This window comes from Rhopalosiphum maidis, chromosome 2 (assembly GCF_003676215.2).
Source record: "Rhopalosiphum maidis isolate BTI-1 chromosome 2, ASM367621v3, whole genome shotgun sequence".
NCBI lineage: Eukaryota > Metazoa > Arthropoda > Insecta > Hemiptera > Aphididae > Rhopalosiphum > Rhopalosiphum maidis.
The window spans coordinates 26,069,624-26,090,428 of record NC_040878.1 but is presented as its reverse complement, the minus strand read 5'-3'; the positions used below and the strand labels follow the sequence as shown (position 1 = coordinate 26,090,428).

Sequence of the window (20,805 nt, the reverse complement as noted above, 5' to 3'; positions counted from 1 at the left end):
ATTATAAAGACTTGAAATAGCTGCAGTCGTGGGTTGAACTGAAAAGTCTCAATCGTTTATTTGAACATGACATATTTGTTATGGCGTTCGAGACAGTACTAAAACGCGTCTACATCATATTCGCGATTCGTATTATTTAAAATTGACCAAACAAAAGACCAAAGGCTAATATTATACCTATTGTCACGGACAATAATCGCGCACGAGACACGGAGATGAAGAAAATCGGTCGCGTGCCTATTGATATTACACGATGTATGTTGTCGCGACGTCCGATCGAATTTTCGGTCAGAATTTTCCGCCGGCGACACGATCGGCGTCTGACATCGATCCACCGCGACACGAAAACCATATACCATCATCATCGTTGCCCGTCACAAACGAAAGCCAACGGTCTATTTATTTATTTATTTTAATATAAGAAACACATCGCGAGTATTTACGTTGGCAGGCCCGCGAGCGCCCGAACGCGGCGGCCGCGTCCGGCGGGTGGAACATATTTTAAATAGCTTGGCGGTCGTGCGTGTGTATGCCGCGGCCGCGCGCGCGTGTCAGTGTGTGACTGCGCGTAAACACGTGTGTTCGTGTACGTGTGCTGTCCGTTCGCATCCGTAAAATATTATAACATCGTAATGCGTGTGCGTGTGCGAAACTTCCGCGCGACTTCAGCGTAATACGCTTATCGGGTATTCGCGGCGGCCGATACGTATAGAGAACGGCAGTTGTGGTTCATCGCGCAGCCATCGGGTTCGATGCGGCGGCGGCCGTCATGGGCGGCGGCGGAACGGCGACGCTGGCCCTGGTCCTGGTGACCGCGATCGTGGCCGCGGCCGTGGTGGCCGGTGGCGTCCGGCCCGAAGTGCTCGGCTACACCGATACGGTGTGGCTGGACCGGCAGGGGCCGCTCAAAGGGCTCATCACCACCGTCGGCGGCGGCGCCGATCAGCGGCTGAACAGGGTCGAAGTGTACCTGGGCGTGCCGTACGCCGCGTCCCAAGAGAGGTTTATGCCGCCCGGCGAGTCGCCCACATGGTGTCCGAAGGCGGGCGACGGGTCGTTCGACCGGAGCCACTGCCGGCCGCTGCGTGCCGAGTACCTGAAACCGGTGTGCCCGCAGCGACCGCCCGACCTGCTGGTGGCCAACAAGCGGCTTTCGACCGTGCGGCAGAACTACCTGAAGCGGCTGACGCCGTATCTGGGCAACCAGAGTGAAGACTGCCTGTACCTAAACATATACGCACCGCACGGTAAGTCGTCAACGGTGATCGGGTTCAGCCTGGCAGCGGAATCCGGTTAGAGTGTATTGGATGATGATTAGAACTCGTAATGTCATCGCAAGTATAATCGCGGTTCGCAAACTTAGTCGAATGCGATTTTAAGCTATCTGCCCATTTCCATATAGCATTATATATAGCAATAAATTCATAAATTCGTATTCCATTTCAATAATGAATATTTTAATACTTGTGTATCTACATGTTATAATAACGAGCATACCGCATACGTATACCGTACTTGTACAATATATAACAACTAAAAATGGGTTAGATGAAAAATTTAAATGATAATAAAAATAATAAATCTTAGAACGTACAACTATACAAGTAAAATTTGTTACACGAAACCACTATATATAATATAATATCATAATGAAAACATGAGATTTGCTAAAATCGTATGTTATGTTATGATCCGTCCCCACACTATCGCTACAATATTATCAATGTAATCATTTTAAAAGTTTATTATGGTTATATTTTTTTCGTGCAATTCATCTATTTTACAGCGAAATAATAGTGTTCATTCAATTTTATTTTATCTAAAATACTATATCATATATTATAAATTATAATTGTCTACATTGTCTCATTGCAATATTCAGCATAATTTAATGCTACTTTGAGTTTAATCCATTTTCTATTCTATAACCGCACGTAAACGCTCATATTCTATGATAAATAAGTAACTTATATCGGCTATTATAGTTTCTTACTTTTTATAATTTATGTTGAAATCATCATCCTACCATTTTCAGATTAAACACATTTATAATTCCCATCATTTATATACTTTTAAATAAATATATATATGTATATATATTATGCGTTTCTTTTGTTTATTTCAATGAACTTGCATAATACATAATGACTGATGAGTGATGAGTATTCGATACATTTTAACATTAATTATAACATTTGTGACTTGGTGTAATCTTTACAATTTCAATAAGCAACATCATTGATAATAACAGTGAGCACACATGTTTTCTATAAAGAATATTATAATTTTCATTTGATTTTTCATCATAATAAAATAATCTTTAATAATAGCATTATTAATAATGCTGTGTATCTATTGATTCGCTGAACAAAATAGGATGTATATAGAAGTATGCATTATAGACTAAAATATTTATTTACACAAGTAATAGTTTAATATGTTTCTTTCAAATCCAATAAATATTTTAATTATTAGATATGAATGAAAAATAATAATTTAATAATATTTATATACAATACAAAATTATCATACATCAAAAGACTCCGCGTTAATTATATTTTTATACGGTTCGATTAACTTTGCTTAATTTTTAATTTATGTTTCAAACTTGACATGTTGAAATTGAGTAAATTTGGGTTAAAAAAATCTAATGATTATTTTCTATTTTTCATAATATTTTATTTTCTTAAAAAACATTTAAAATAAATCTCGTTTACTCCAACTCCACTTTTAATTCGTCTGGAGTAAACTAAACAAAACATTTAACTTACCGTAGGTAAGTATAAGTATATTAATATACATTATACATGCTATATACATACAAATGTTTAATATTTATAATATGATAATGAAATAATATTAAAAATATGAGTTGTTAGAGTTGATGGAATACCATACCACACGATGTTTGCTTCCGGTTTCTGATTACTTTCGAGGAAAATATGGTAACAAGGCCTGGGTGTAGTTTTTGCCTTAAAAGAGACATTTTAATACCGAAACGCTTAAACACGAAGTAACGATGCGTTAAAAATAACAAGCTATACATTATACACGTTGATTACAAATATTTCTATCGGTTACTTGTGCGTTATAAATATCAAACATTATATTTACTTTCGTGGCAGTGATATCACTTTACACTTGCTGCAAATCTGTTGAAATTCAATTTCATTAAGTATTATCTTATTGAAAGTTGGTGTTAAGAACACTGTTACACTATGTATAATGTACAGCTGCTGCTGCATCGATCCAAAATTAAAGTTATCTATTTAAATTTTAAATTAATTAATGAATATTATTTGTTACTTGTAACGAGGTATTTAATTCTATTAATTTATAATTACTTAATTTTTTTTTGTTTATACCTATACCTAATTCGGTTAATTATTTTTAAAAATTATTCATTTTTTGTGGTTTATAGTTTATACTGTTTATAGCTGTAGATTGAAATAGTGAATACTTTTTTAGACTTAAGTCTAATAATAGATATAATCTATATTAATATTAAACAAAAAATAGTTTATTAAAATTCTAATAAAAATGGTCATAAAAACATTTTTTAAAAATGCAATTAATTTCTGTGTTCCTAAATTTTAAAATTATTGAATTTATTAAAGAATAAAACTGAAAATTGTATATGCATGTATATATTAAGTGTTTTTAAGTTCTTATAAACTTAATGTATCTAAATAATTATAGGTGATTCGTTATTTTAAGGAGGTGGAGTAAAAAGTGATCGGGTAAGTATCTAAGCTTTGTATTAAGGCCATCAACATTTTAAATGCGTATCTGTTAAAAGTGTTTTTTATTATACTAAATTCTCATTATCTTAAAATTATTATCATTTTAGGAAATATATATTTTTAGTTCATTACTTGTAAACATTCTAAAACAACATTTTTGAAGAATAAATATATTTTTAAACAATAATACTTCTCCAAATAATGAGTATTTACTGTAAAATTAATCAATTATAGATACCTATAATGTTTTCTATAGTATTTTATCATGTTGTCACATCTTCATACATGGATGTTGTATATTATTTTAACTTGATAAGGTGTAATAAAAATAAAAAATGTAAACAACGATACCGATATCTGTAGAGATTGGCAATGTGATAATAAAAAGTTTTAGTATTTTAGATGAACCATGGTATTTTAATTCTTCGTAGGGAATATATGCCTTTCTAGTTTCAAAAAAAATAATACAGTCTTCTATTCAATGATATTATGTTTATCATTACATATATTAAGCTATATACCTATAAGGTGTATACTGTATGTATCTATATTATTTGCACTGCCTAAGATGATAAATTAATTTTTATTTATTTTATTCTAAAAATACAAGATATTTTAATATGTTGTATATAACGTACATAATAATATTATAAAGTAAATAATAATAATAAAATGAGGTCATTTGAAATAAGACGAAAACATATCGTCCCTATTGTACACATATGACATAACAACCATGGATCGGTCAACGTATTTTTAGCGTACATGATTTATGTCAGATAGGACAGCAGTATTTCATACTATGTCTTTGCTTCCGGTAAAAAAAATCCCCGTAACATATTTTTGTTAAATATGTTTTTGACGTAAAATTAACAGCGTGTTCCTCTAGAGTCTAGAACTTTGTAGCACAATGCAGGACATGATGTTTGGATGTCATTCAAACTTCGTAAACAAGTTAATTGAATATTTGTAGTAAAATTCAGCAATTGTTGAAATTCTATTTTAACCTAACGACTGGCATATAGTCGGATGAGAAAGAGTCATAGGGAAAAAAGCAGTGGTATTTAAAAATGTTAATTTATAATAATGTAGGTATATTCTAAACCTCCAAGCAACACTATCAATATTTCTTCAGCATTTTATAATAATGTTTAATTTTGTTTTTGTTTTATTATAAATCAAATGTCGAAATGTCAACTCAGTATTAACTAAAATTACAATGCACATATTTTTGACTCTCTTCCTCGAAAATATAATCTACATATTATGGCCTAGTGTAAATAGCCTTAAACGAATTTCGATACTAAAATAATATCTTAATGTGGAAAAGGTTTAATTTTAAGTTTATTATGTGTAATTAATTTCCTTACAATTGGATTACAACGGACAAGAACGATAATAAACAAAACCGTTAACAAATAATTATGTGTAACTCGTCATTTAATATCCATGTAGGTAGTAAATAATAATATATAATTTGTTTAATGTGAGAAAATAATCGTAAAATATGCCAAGAATCGGAATTTGGTTTAAAATTTTTAAACATTTTTCATATAGTGAAAAATGTTGTTTTCAAAAATGTATTTTTTCTTACTGTTTACTGTCAAACCGTATAATAGGATTTTTGGCATGTAATCGCAAAATGTATAAATTATAGTTTTAGCATTCACTTTGGTTTTAAGATATTTTTATCGCCACATACTACCTACTACAGTTTGAATTAATGTCTCGTTTATACTGAAGTCTGAGATTTATGTAAATATTGGTTTTACGAGATTGCATATCATCTGAGTATTGTTCACGGACAAGAGATTCTGAAAAGCAGTAATAATAGGCAGAGTCGACAATTCTATACACCTTTAATACAATGTATTGTACAATAGATACAATGATATTTAAATGATGTCGTCTTCGAAACGAATACATCTCACATTATACAGTTTGAAACGGAAAGACGCGTGTTCGTTTCTCAACGTGAAAAGAAAAGAGAAGACACCCTTTGGTACTACATGGAATTGAACGCTGTCGTCGTAATCGTCACGTGTCTACTTAACTCATAACGACACTGCGGTAAACGACCTCACGAAAGCACACGTGGTATCTTATATATAAATTCGAATAATCACATAAAAAAACTATTCTCTTCGCGTCGTTCCGGTCCTCCTTTCTGTACGTTTCATTTTCCCGTCGGCGCATAGGTCCGCGACAGAGATATAGACACGCGACGGTGTATAGTCGGAGAGAGAAAAATACGTATATGCGGTTATACTAATGCTAATGCAGTATATATATATATATATAATACATGTACGGTGTATACACGGTACACACATATAAATACTATGTCCTATGTGTAAAAATGTAATAAAAAGAACCCAGTAATTGCCTGGCGTGGACGTGTTGGCTCGGATCCAAAGCGAGAATGAATACGCGTCCGCGAGCACCCTATTACTATTTCAGTATATATTTTCAATATTACATATATATATATAATTATTTGTAATATATGTATGACTTATATATATGAAGTTGTGTTCAATCATAATATTTAACTATGTTGAATTTACTTGCATTTACGGTAAGGGCGGGATGTTGTTCATGATTTTTGATGAGTGATTTGGGGGACAAAGATAACTCACTAATTTTGGACAAGTTCTTATCCCGAGTGTATAGTGGAAGTGTATTATATAATACTATAATATTTACTTTATGATAACTATAGTACCCTCTGATTAAAACTTCCCTTATTAGTTATTGTGTGTGTGCATTTATTGTATAATATAATAATATTTTGTTTGGAAGTTAAAGGCGTGGTTTCCACAGTTGCCTCGCATTAAGAGAACGTCGTACATTGTACTCGCATATGTTGTCTTCTACTTATTAACGAATAATACATACAATTTTATGTTCAGTATAAGAATTCATTTAACTCTATTACTCTGTTCTTTAATGTTACAATAAAACATAACGAAATCCTCTTATAAGAGTTAGAACGTTATTGGTAAACCAACTGATCAACCGAAAGAGATATATTTTGACGTTTACATGATTATAGTGCTTATACAAAATATTATAATAAATGTAATATACTACTTCATATGAAAAAAAAATGAGCCGTTTGTAGGTTTGTATATCATCATCAGCAATAATAATTAAAACGTACCGTTGCCTGCACTGGCTGCACTTTTTCCACCGAAAATCTTGAAAATTTTTTTTTTGAGCCCATTGTGTATCAGCTAGGTATATATAATATGGTACATATTTTAATTTAAAATGATGCTCTTTTATATGACAAGTGTACACTGTACATAGGATTCCGACCAAGGCGAACATAATATACTGCAGGTGTAGACGTATAAGTATATGTAATATGTTGGTATTTGTGTATCTATATATACTATATAGGTACCAAATATCGTATTATGTGTATTTTTGTATAACTTTTTATACGGTCGCCCCAGATGGTATTCGTGGACCGAAACGGCTGCCGCGTTGTCAAACGTAGGCCGTCACCATGTATAACGTGTAATGTCATCTGGAGAAAAAAACGAATAATGAATAACAGTAAAAATTTAAAATATTACTCATATAACTCATAATATAATAACATTGATAACCTATAGGTGTTTATTTATTATTAAAAATGTATTTTTTTTTTTTTATCACATAATATTTGCTATTTTACATTAATAGTGTATTAAATTATTTAAATATTATGTAAAATAAAAAATAATTATTAAAAAAAAAAATACCATGAATAAATAGTAGATGATATTCGTGGTAGTAATAGACAATTTAGTCTATTGGTACCTATATGTTAATTTATTTTGTTCTTCAGATAATCGATAATTATAAACTACAGTCATAATAATTTATTCTCTCCCTCTTTAGATCCCAGCCAGGTTCACAATGACTTTCAGTTACACACTTTTTGTGGAATCTTGAATAGTTAATAGTGTTACAGGTTATAAACGTATTATTATTGTGGGTCCACTAATCTAACCAAGATCTCATAAATTTTATATACTTATAAACTTGTCAATCATTGTCATAATCTACAGGTATGACATTGTAAAAATTATGACACCTATAAATTATTTTAAATCACTTTTTCAAATCAACATGTAATAACAAATAGTTATTGGAAAATAAATAATAAAATTATATAAATTATAAGGAAAAACATTATTATGAACCAATCAATAAGTACGGGACTCTACAGTTTTCACAACAATGGGAACCAAAAAATAAGTCTCATTTATACAGAGGTATCATTTGGTCAATTCCAATTTTCACGGGAAAGGGGTTAAATAAAAGACGATTAATGCTGCTAAAAATATGAACCCGACAACTTGATCAAAAAACTATGCGCTTCGTATGATGTATACATTTATTAACTATAAACATATACTAAAAATATAAAAATGTATTGCAGACAAATACAATTTGCGAATTTAATTTATTCCGTGTACGTTTATGTATTACAAATAAAATTTAAACAACAAAAACCATAGCTGTTATGTTAAAAGAAACAAAGCGATCAATTTTAAATATTAACTATAATGTTCTTTATGATGCGTTTTTAAAAGAACCAATTCAATAAGCCTTTGATCAGTCATTATGTTTTTTAATCGAACAATAACCAAAACAACAATAAAAATGAGAAAAAGTGAAGTGTTAAATAATTAATTTACTAAAGCACCTAAATATAATTTCAATAAACAAAAACTTGAATTTAAGTATTTTTATTCTATAATTTTACACACTTGAAAATAAAGTTGAGACACGGTGTTCTGATTGTTCTGAAGTTACTATATCAACAGAAAAAGTGCATCATAAAAAATTACAATACAAAGGATAATAAAAATAGGTAAACAACCAAACATCATATGGCCCATTGGGCTGAGGGTCGTCCCTATCACCTCCTTAAGGACGCGTCTACTTAGATAGCGAATGGGGCCACTCGACCATGAAGACAGTTCGCTAGGCAAGAGAAGTATATTGCAACTATAATACCACATCATTTTTAACTCTATACGTCGATTGATATATCGGTTGGGTACGCAACACACTCGAATAAATTATCTACATATGGTATGCAAATTGGCATTTACAAATTAACGGGAAAGTCCACGAAACATTTGTATGTACACCTGCGAACACTAAGCTTCAGAGATTCGATTCCAATGGGCAATGACAGTGTACAATATTTCGATTCCAAACAGGGCGGGCGCTAGATTTTGCGTGACCCGAGGCAAAATATTCCTGAGGGCCTCGAAAAAAGCTTTTACAAATCAACAGAGAAAAACAAAAAGATACATTTTAGTATTTTACTATAAATTCATAAAATGATCTTTGCAGTTGAAAATTTTTTTTTTGCTCATCACCATCTACAAATCTACCTAGGTACATTATAATGTTATTATAACCATGTAACTAATATATGAATTTTGTTTTTTTAATATAATATAATTTATAATAATTATAATTATAATTATTTATAATTAGGTACATAAATAAATATAAATAATTTGCTACACTGAAAGTTTAATTATTGAAATAAACAATGGCTATTTATTAAGTAGGTACACTAAAACATTTTGGGCACTACAAAATCACAAATGTGTACTATGGAAAATAAAAATGTGCACCTATGTCTTTATAATAATCAAGCTGTAATATTTTTCCTAATGATTTATAAAGCTATTGCCTATTAGTAAGATTAATAAAAATTTGATTTAACTATACTAAATAAACTAGTAAAAATTATTTTATTAAGAGGCCAATAATAGAACAAAATAGACCGTAAAAACATGTTAAATGAACAAGTAAAAACGGTAAAAAAACGTTCAAATAAAATATTTACAGATGTATAATAAATATAATAATATTAAATATCTATATCTATTATAATTTATAATGTAATATATAATAATTCATTATAGTAGGTATAATGACCGCTACTTACGTAATTTTGACAAGCAATCAATAAGAAAATGAAATCGTGTATTTTTTATTCACTTAAGTGTTTATTGATAGAGGCAAATATTGGGCAAAATCCATGAATATCAAACGATTTGAAATTATTCCTTATCAAGATTGGACTATACTATTATTATACTTGTACATATTTAATGACTCTGTTGGATAAGTAATTCAGTTACAAAAAAAAACCTCACATATCATTCATAGTAAGACTCATATAAAAACACAAGGCTCCATAAAGTGCGGGGCCCCATAAAGTGCGGGGCCTCATAAAGCGTGAGGCCCTAGGCAGGTGCCCAGTTTGCCACCCACTTCTGCCCGCCCTAATTTCAAAAGAGATCTATGTCATCAAATATATAAAGCCATACATTTTGGTACAAATTCTCAAGTAATGTTTATTTTTTATACTAAGTCGTTTGTCGTCTATCGTCTGTCCTGACCATTCCTGGTCGTTATAGCTGACTGTATAAATAATTTCAAACAAATATAATATTATTATCAAGGCTTCGTCTTGTTTACCTTATACCTTTTGTCGGAAATTTTTTTACACCGTTATACTTTTTTTGTAAACACACCGTACGTATAAGTATATTACTTCTGTACGCAAACGTATTGCCAAAATATCATACGGTTTATCCGTGGCAACCTATTTTTTCTTTGACTCTGTGTATATCTGTCATCGGCCACGTACCGCTGCGTCTCTTAAAATAATCATACCGTAACCTATAACTATCGCTGCACACGCAAAAACGCGGTACCACAGTCGTATATATTATAAAATATTATGTATAGGTACCATATATATTATTATAAATAATTAAATATCCACTTTGTTGGATTATTGAAACTATCGAAAAGCAAATACAAAATGTATGTGCATGCATACCTATATATTATAACAATCGAACTTATAATTATAAAATAATAAGTATTATGAGTTAACCGAATAAATGTTATGATAATACGTAAAACGTGAACGAAATAAAAAGTTTCGTAATACAATAAATTGTTTTAGAATTATAAGCTATAAAAGTATAGAATCACTGATAATTTATAATAAAATGTGTATATAAAATAAATGATTCATAACTTATAACTAATAACTTATAATTTATTATTTTTTTTTATACCAATACAAATAATATGCGAATGCAATATTCCCTGCAATTTACAAATTTACTTCAGATTTCTCATGCAAACGTATGTTTTTTTTTGTATAAAAATTATAACTGTCAACAGATATACCGTATACATATTATATTATTTATATAAGTTTATTTATGTATTTGTGTTAATTCTAAGTACAATACACATTATACATACATGAAGATGAAATATTTACCGCCGTCTGCCATGTTCATAAACACATTTAAACATGAACTTGAATGCAGTTGTATACGTACCTATTTACTTTAACACTCACTTGTAACTAGTCAAAATCAAATCAGAACTAATACTGAAATTTTATTAAGTGATTGCTCTACAAACATAAAATTATAAACACTAAACAAAATATGGAAGTGGATCCATACTATATTGTTTATAATATAGTTTGTTAAGCCGGTTAAGATATGTGTATATAATACCAATAATTTAATAATTTATTGTAATACACATTTTATTCTTGAATATGTGATAATATATTATAATATATATATGCGTGTGTGAATAATTAAAATTTCGCAAGTAATTTTTAAAATATGAACAAAAATGAAGGGTTGTTACCAATTTTTATATTTTATAAATTTGTAGTGTATTTTTAATGATTTTTACCTTTATGTTATAGACATACATACGGCGTAGGTATGTTTATATATTATTTTTCCATATCTCCCTACTAAATACGCCTATACTCGCTTAAAAACCAACTTGATTGGGAATAGGCCAAATATATTTATTAGGAAACAAATACGTAGGAGTGTGAGATAAATAGAGTAAAGAAAAACTACACATCTGTAAGTTTGCCATTATACTCGTCAGTTAGCAGTGGTGGCGGATGGTGGTAGCTAGTATCCCCCACGCATATAACGAATTATTTAAAGCTCAATCGGAACGAAAAGCTAATGTTTACTCTACCACGTCGGTAAACAAAATAACACTGAGACAACGTCAATCATTTATTCGAATATCCTATAAAATAGTATTCTCGTGGTTTGAGTTAATAGCGGTACTTTATTAAAAGCATAAAACGAATTACATAATCTTAAGATAATTAGGTATATAATCAGGTATACCTACAATGAATTTATAATACCAATAATCTTCGAATATTTTAAATTATTATAAATTAAAACTATTGAAAAAACCATACCTTTTTAATTTTTTAATTAATATACCTAAGTGAAATATTTAAATAATAAAAAAAACTGTTAGGTAATATATATATAAAAATTGTGATACACAAAATTATTTATTTTCATTTTAAGTATAAATAAATTATACTATCTTTATCTTTTCAGATAAATATTCTCCTGATATTATTTTTACACGCGTGATCGGGGATTCTAGTTTTTTATGCATTTATTGCCATGTTAAAAGTGTGAAGATATAGGGTCTGTAATTAAAAGATATCTATTCTCTACTGCATATACATCGGACATGTATAATGTATATGTCTAATGGCTACTAACTAATTTAGCAATATTGGTTTTATCTATATAATTTATTAGGTACTATAGGTACTTTTTTGCAACATGTAAAAAATAAAAAACGAGTTTTAAATACAACACGTATTCATTATTTATTACTGTATTTGATTTATTGATTTTCCGTATTTGGATGTCATTTTTATTTGTATTTTTTATTTCGTAGAGCAGGGATCGTTACATCATAGTAAATTAGTAACGCCCTCTGTGTCACACACATTTATAAAATAACTCTAGCTTTAGATCTTATACATATCAATAGTATTAATATTATATTACTTATTAAGATAAATATACTAGATTATACTTAAAATTCAAACCAAAGAAATGGGGTTAAATAACCTTATTACAATAATCATATTACTTAAAAAGTTCTAACTATTTACGAAAAAACAAGGGTAATCATAATATATACAACATTAATTTAAGAATCTACAGTCAAAAAATACACGTTGTCATTATATTAAATACAATTTAAATAATACTTTTGTTTTATAGATCCAAAAAACGAAATGAACGACGAAGCAGGAAAAGATTACAAAGCCACCACCAAGAAATCCAAGTACGCTGTGATAATGTTCATTCATGGGGAATCGTTTGAGTGGAACTCTGGCAACCCGTACGACGGTTCCGTGCTGGCTAGCTACGGAAAAGTTATTTTTATTACAATTAACTACCGCGTGGGCGTTTTAGGTAAGTTCTGTGTATATAATATAATATACCTACCTGATACTTCATACGAACAGCAATCCTTATGCTAATTGCTAAGTATGCTTCCTCATTGCGGCATCGCCTTCTTTTGGCAATAAATGTTAGAAGTACTAGGTTCAAAACTCTAAAAGACGAAGCTGAAGTAAAGGTACTTACCTTACTATACTTTTTAGATGTTTTACGACATTATTGAACGGGATTATAAAGTTGTTGGAGTTTAAAATCTTATATCTACCATTTATCACCAAAACCCTAAAACTGTTGCCGTGTGTCAGAAGAGAAAACAAAATAATACTATATGGTATTTTTAAGTTCTAAAAAGAATTAAATCATATTATGCAAGATTCAAAAATCACCGATGCAAGTTTAAACTCTTACGCAATTTAAATATTTGAGTCAGATTTAATCTAAAAATTAAATTATAAATATGTAATAATGTACTTTTCAATCAAAAATCTCAACATAATGACTAATAAAATGGATTCGAGAATAAATAATTTAATTTTTTTTTATAATTTCTTACATTTAATATTAAAATTAGATAATTATAAAAAGTTATCAATAACTATGTTTATAATACATATTTTCTAAATATAGTATTGATTTATTTTCAGGTAGGGAGAGGGAAGGAGGTAGAAATTATTATCACCTAGGATGCCAAATCTCTAAATACGTCAAATCTGATCATTCTAGTAGCAAAACCAAATCACATTTTTTTTAAAGGTTATTTGTTAGATTATTATTAAATTATCAGCAAATATAAAAGTTATTAGACAAATATTAGACAATTATTAAATGATTAATCGTTATTTTATCGTACATTTTATCCAAGTAAGTATGTACTTCGCCCACTCAACCGTAGTCCAGTTGATAATGTACATATTACCGGGATATAATTAATCAAAACTTTTATAAATAATGTTTTACTTTATCCAATAAGTATGGGTAGTTTTCATCTTCTAGATAGTATAAATATATACATTATCTGCCTTTCGTACTTTATTCATTACATATTAATATATTATATAATACAAAGTAAAGACTAAAGATAATAGGTCTACACATCTGTGGCATATATCCGGTACTCTGTTCCTATCCCTATAATAGATTCATTATTCACTATTTACCGTGTTGTTTAGTACTAGAACACCAAATCGATATTAATCATATTCTGTTTAATGTGTAATATATTATATATTGTACATTAATATTATAATATTATTTCTGTAAGTATTATAGTATTATTATTATCGAATACATTCATTTAGGTTTTTTAAAGTCCAACGGTGGAGACATTCCGGCCAGTAATTTCGGCTTGTTAGACCAAATGGCCGCCTTAGAGTGGATCAAGAATAACATACAAGCGTTTGGCGGTAACCCAAATGCGGTTACGGTAATGGGACACGGTACCGGTGCAGCTTGCGCAAATTTTCTAATGATGGCGCCACCGGTCAATAACAATAGTAAGTACTTACTACGCACTTATACAGTAAACAAATAATTTTTAAAAACAACGCATAATTGCTGTGATAGTAATAGGGAAGGAAAAATTTAGGATGTAATTTTACACATATTAAAATAACACCATTGATTTCATGTTAAGACTAACAGTACTAATACTATATTGCTATAATGCAATTATTTGAAATATTCTCACGTTTGACAACAGTAAAATCTATATATTTAATTGTTATAAACGAGTTCGATTTTTTTATTAATCCTGCCAGATTTATTCCAAAGAGCTATACTGATGAGCGGTTCTGCGTTGTCCGATTGGGCGTTGGTAAAAAATCCCATCATGAACACCATACAAGTTGGCCAGTCGTTAAACTGCGAGCCAGGTGGCAATGAAAAGTTTTTTGACTGCTTGCGAAGAAAACGGTTTACAGATCTAGTATCCATCAAGATGTACTTACCACCGTTTGTTACAGTGTTTGGTCCGATGGTCGATGGTGTTATGATTACCAACGAACCACTGCCATTATTAAAAGAGCACAAGAACTTAATGAAAAAGTATATATAATACTAACATAGACGATCAAATCATTATAAAAATACTAATATACCTACATAAAATGTGATCACGTATTTGTTCGATTTAATTTTCAGTTATAAAATCCTAGCCGGTGTCACGGAATACGAAAGTTACCACTTGCTAGACAGCGTGTCACTAGTGCATGGCATGCTAGAAAACGAACAACACAAAATGTTATTGGATTACATGAAAGCCAAGTTTGAGGTAAGTATCTATTTTTCTTTGTCTTCCATCTCCATGTGTATTATATATGAATAATGGTTATTTTTTTCAAAGCTCTTTCCAGATCTGACTCTTGCGGCTACTTTAGCTCAATACACCGACCGTGATCGAACGTGGTCTTCATCTGGAGCTCTAGAAAATCGCGACATCTTGTTGGATATTCTAAGTGATGCCATGGTTTTAGCACCTTTAACTCAACTCGCCGAAATTCAATCAGAGATCAACGAAAACACGTACTTTTACGTTTTTACTCATAGAAGTACTTTTAGTGAATACGACGTGGTAAAAAACATTCTAAACGACACAAAATAAACTATTTAACAATTATATTATTAAGTTATTTAAAATAGTATCTCTTCATTATATTATAGGTAAAAAAAAGTATAAACGGCGAAGATTTACCGTACGCTTTGGGTGTGCCATTGGGCGGTAATACAATTCATCTTAAAACTCAGTATGACCAAAAAGAAAAAAGATTATCAGAAATGATAATGACTCATTGGAGTAATTTTGCTAAAACGGGGTAAAATAAATTGATTTTTATGTTTATATTAGAACTTCATGATTATTAAGTGACAAAAAATGTATATGTACTTAGAGACCCAAATTTTTCAAAAAAATCATATCAAAACGATTTGAAAATGAATAACGTACGATGGCCGAAATACAATACTGCAAATCGTGCTTATCTGGAACTAAGTTAGTCGATGCGTTATATAAAAATAAAATGATTTAATTAATTGGATCTAATATAATTGTTTTATTGAAATGATTTTAGATTTGACCAATCGGCAAAGAGTGAATTATAGAACGAGTAAGTGTAAATTTTGGAACGTGGATCTTCCACAAAAAATCGAAGACAAACGGCAAAAAGATGCCGAACAATCTAAGCCGTCATACTCTTCGTTACCTGCAATACCTAAAGAGCCTCAACCATCTCCATGGACTGATCGCGAACCAATATTCAGCTTGCCCACATTGATGACAGATGACCCGATATCGAGACCCGATGAGATCCCAGAAGAACTAAACCCTGGCGAAGAGCCTTCAGCTGAACCGTCCGACAAGAGGACTCAAGAGACCATAGAAGCGTCGTCTTCCGTGGTCGTATCTCTAATAATTATCATTGGGATACTTTTTCTGCTGGTTAACATCTGTGCATTCGGCGGAATTTACTATCAGAGGGATAAATTAAGAGTTCGCGAACGTTTGTTCAACAACCGGTTTAGATGCAACGCTGCAAATACCAGCCGAACGTTTGACGACGACAACGATGACGACCAAGATGATGTGTACATGAAAACCACTGTAGAAGAACCAGAAATAGTTAACGTGCATAAGTTCAACAAGAACCAAGCGTACGATTCAGTCGCATTAGCCAGTGTAAAACCCGAGGCTATCGGTGGTAAACGGTTGGGTAAGTGGGCGGAGATTTCTAGGCAAAGGAGCAGTAGTACGATAACTATGGACCCACACACTAGAGTCAAAGAGTGGATTAACACGGAGATCATACAACGGTATTCTCCTAGGATTTTACGAAGACAACGGAGGGAAGAGAAGAAAAGACAGTTGGTGTGTGCTGAAGACCCGTCAGTGATAGCCGACAAATCTGAAGTAATAACGGACGTTAATAAAGTAGCTGAAAAGTGTAGAAATAAAGTAATATATCATACTGTATTCAAATTGTTTTCTAAATATCGATTTAATAAATGTAATTGTCTTTTTAGGTTTCTATCGGTATTGATGCAACGCCGGCCGCCAGAACAATTAGCGTGTTAAAGCAAACGCCCATAGAGTTGACAAAGTCTATGGATGCGATGGGTCATTTGGAAAGAGTAGAAATAAAACCATCGCTATCGTTGGGCTCGATTAACAAAAAAACTTTAACCAGATGCGACGCACTCAACGATTGTGAGGACTTGTTGATGTCTTCGCAAGACACGTTGCACAAGAGTTCCACTAGTATTCAATTGAAACCCGCGGTGAAGGAGAAGAGACCTGGCATTAAGGTCACTCATGGATACTCAAAGTCGGAACCGGCACGAGACATCCCAAAAGAACCTGTTTACACCCAAGTTAGTAAAACACAAAAAAAAATGTCACACAAACGTTGAAAATGGCATGAAAATTTCTATTACTCCTATAGTCCCGTCAAATATTTTATAAATAATTGAATGCTTAATTTTAATTTACAAAATTTCAATATACATTTATAATATCCTATGGAAAAATATTCATAACTTTTGCGATATTATCAGTTATTTTTATTTTTATGGAGTAGGGAATGAACATATAGCATATTTTAAGCTGTTACTATTGATCTTATGAAAAATATAATTTGAGTAATTGGAATATTATTAATAGTGTATTTACTATAACTACTATGACAATAAATGCTAGAAAGTAGTTAAAACGTTGAATTAATACTGAATACATATTTTTATATTATTTTCCTTTATAATAAATACAGATATCTATAAGTGATGAGCATTCTAATTAAAAAGATAAAATTAAGTTAAAATGTAAATTTCTTACAATTTAAATTTAACAAGTTAATTAATTTTCTAAATAACTTCAAACTAGAAATACAGTACATTCTAATTAACTAATAATAATTTTAATAGTTTAGTTTACTGTCTAAATAACTTAGATTATTTATGATAATTTGAAAAATAATCCACTCAGTTCAAATAAAAATAGATAATTTAATATCATGCTAAATATTATATAATAAATATAAACCAATATTATGAACCATAATGATTATTGATTTTAGATCTAAATGATAGATAAAATAATAAATATTTTATGTTACTTATTTCATCCAATTAAATGATTATTTTCCCCCCATATTATACCTGTATGATAAATAATTATTAACACAAAGATTTAAATATATTATTTGTATTCAATATGATAGTCGTATTCTAATAAGCGTCATAACAAATTCAAATATTTTTTAAAAAGTTGTATTTAATTAATACGATTCCGTACAATTGGCATCATGAGATAGGTATGAGAGTTGATAGTAAAAGCCGGGAATCTCCTTAACTCGCCCACCCCTATATCAGAATAATGAATATATAATGTTAATAATAAATGTATATTAGGTACCTGCTTCTATTTTTATCAGTAAACTTTATACTAATAATTTGCTTAGGTTCCTATTATTTAGGTATACTGTCGCTACATTTGTTATAAGATTCGAAAATTCTGACAAATTTGGTTTTTAGGTATGCAAGCCAAAGACGTTGGCCGTAACATCATCGAAAAACGCGAGCTTCGATTCGAGCTCGCACTACGAAGATGTCAATGTTACTTCCAAGGAATACGCGATGAGCGGTGCCAGCAGTGGTGTCGATTGCTATTCGGATGGCGGTAGCGGTAACAGCCTCCGCCGGATCAAATACCCGAAAGTATTGCCGGACTTTCCGGGACAAAGCGGTCCTGGTCCCGAACGCAGGCTATCGCTACCTCCACCGTTGGCGGGCATACCCGAGGGGTCCGGGAAAATACCTCCACCACCGCCGCCCAGAGTGTCTTCGACGCTAGGTAGAAAGAAGGACAAGACGGACGCCATGACCGTCGCTGGGCTGTTCAACAGGCAACTGCAACAGGAAACCATACCCGAAGAACACAAATCTTTGGTGGTACCCTGTGTACCCAACAAGGTTTGTCCCGCGATGCATGCGACAACAGCAACTACGTTAACGGTCAAGAAACCCGCTGAACCTAGGATTGTCATCAAAGCCAGCTCGGTACAGCAACACTCGCAGCAACAGCAACTGCAACACTTACAGCAGCAGCACCAGCAAAAGCAGCCCAAAAGGACGAACATACCGCGCGTAATACATCCGCAAAACAGCGACAAAAACAACAAAACGACCACGGTCGGAACCGAAACCGACACAGGCACAATTAAGAGAAAGAAAAAATGAACTGCAGGCGCACTTTATTATTTCCAAAAAAACTACGAGTGTACGTCGTAAATCATATTAGCAAATTCCTTCGATCATATCATATTATCTAAACAATAACAGCACGCTGTTCATCGTTCTATGTGTGTGTGTGTGTGTGTATGTGTGTGTGTGTGTGCAATGGTATGCATTTGTATACTATGTTCTGCGAAAATGCTATATACATAGTGATGTATATTGTACATTTTTTTTTATAGAATTCGTAATACTGAGAAAGTTTTCTTCAAACGCCATACCTACATCAGTCGGATTTTTAATGACGTTGGAAAAAACTTTTTATATATCATACATATATATATATATATCTATATATATAATATACTCTTAATATTATTATTGTATATTATTTTTTTCTTTTATATATATATATATATTCTTAATTACATGACTTAACGTTAGTTGAACTGCAATCGAATTATTATATATTAGTTTTATAAATTATAAGTACCTATAATGACGGTAATTAATTTCCATTATTGGATTGGGTAAATAATTTTTTTTTTGTTTTTAAAAATGTGCCTATGATACGAATTTATTTGTACCTACCTACTATCCGTATTTAATTACATACCCATATTTTAATCCATATACGATGAAAACTTGAACAAAGTATAAGATATTTACTCCGTTTGTTTACCTTATTTAGATATGATACTGCAGGAAACATAATTTTTTTTTTATGTTCTCTGAGTAAAATTGCTAAAATATAAAATATACATGGCGTTCCAAAAAAAGTCAAAGAATCAACTGATTTTGATTATTTATACATTATTATTGGTTATAAATATAAAATCGAATATATCACATGTTACAGAATACTCAAAAAAATTATCATCGTACAGAGAATGGATAAAGGATAAAGATTGATTAATTAAAAACTTTTGAAAAATAATTATATTTTTTAAGGTTTTACGCTTTGAAAGACAAAATACATATTTATTTTATTTTTCAATATTTAAAATTTTTAATCTATAAAAATCAAATTTCAAACAAGGAGCTTACCTGTTAATTATAACCTATAACTTCTAAGTAAGTACTTTAAATTTTACGAGGCGTTGAGTGGACTAGTATGGACTATCAGTGTCGGCCTAGCATATAAAAGGCCTCAGCCGCAATTTTCCTCTGGGGCCTCAATATTTTTTTCTTCATTTACTATGAACAAGGTTGTTCGTAGGATAGTGGACATTATTTTTAAAGCAAGTAGTACTAAAAAAGTAATGTATGTAACATTTTAGATAACTTAGCTATAGTATCAATAATTTGCATTTTCTGAATCTTGATATCTTTTTCAATTGCCATTAGTATTAAAGGTTTTTATTAGGGCTACGATTTATATGGGTTTGCATGTTTTTTCCTTAAGTCCAAATTTATTGATTATCAAGTATGTCCACGATTTTGCATACTCTCGATTAAAAAGAACTATTTTTTTTTTTGCATATTTTGAACATAATGCATACATATACATTTTTGAGAATTTTGTTAATTTT

The 20,805-nt window shown here is 30.9% G+C and overlaps 1 protein-coding gene across 1 annotated transcript; it reads left to right on the top strand.

Moving 5' to 3' along the window:
* The first annotated feature begins 555 nt into the window (after positions 1-555).
* On the top strand, positions 556-20,176 carry LOC113553211 (neuroligin-4, Y-linked-like). The gene is made up of 11 exons (XM_026956414.1): positions 556-1,247; positions 12,872-13,066; positions 14,353-14,547; positions 14,812-15,097; positions 15,194-15,323; positions 15,396-15,623; positions 15,713-15,864; positions 15,940-16,040; positions 16,120-17,000; positions 17,069-17,416; positions 18,575-20,176. The coding sequence occupies exons 1-11, from the start codon at positions 770-772 to the stop codon at positions 19,277-19,279; spliced, it is 3,699 nt and encodes a 1,232-aa protein (XP_026812215.1). The 5' UTR covers positions 556-769; the 3' UTR covers positions 19,280-20,176.
* Positions 20,177-20,805: the final 629 nt, after the last annotated feature.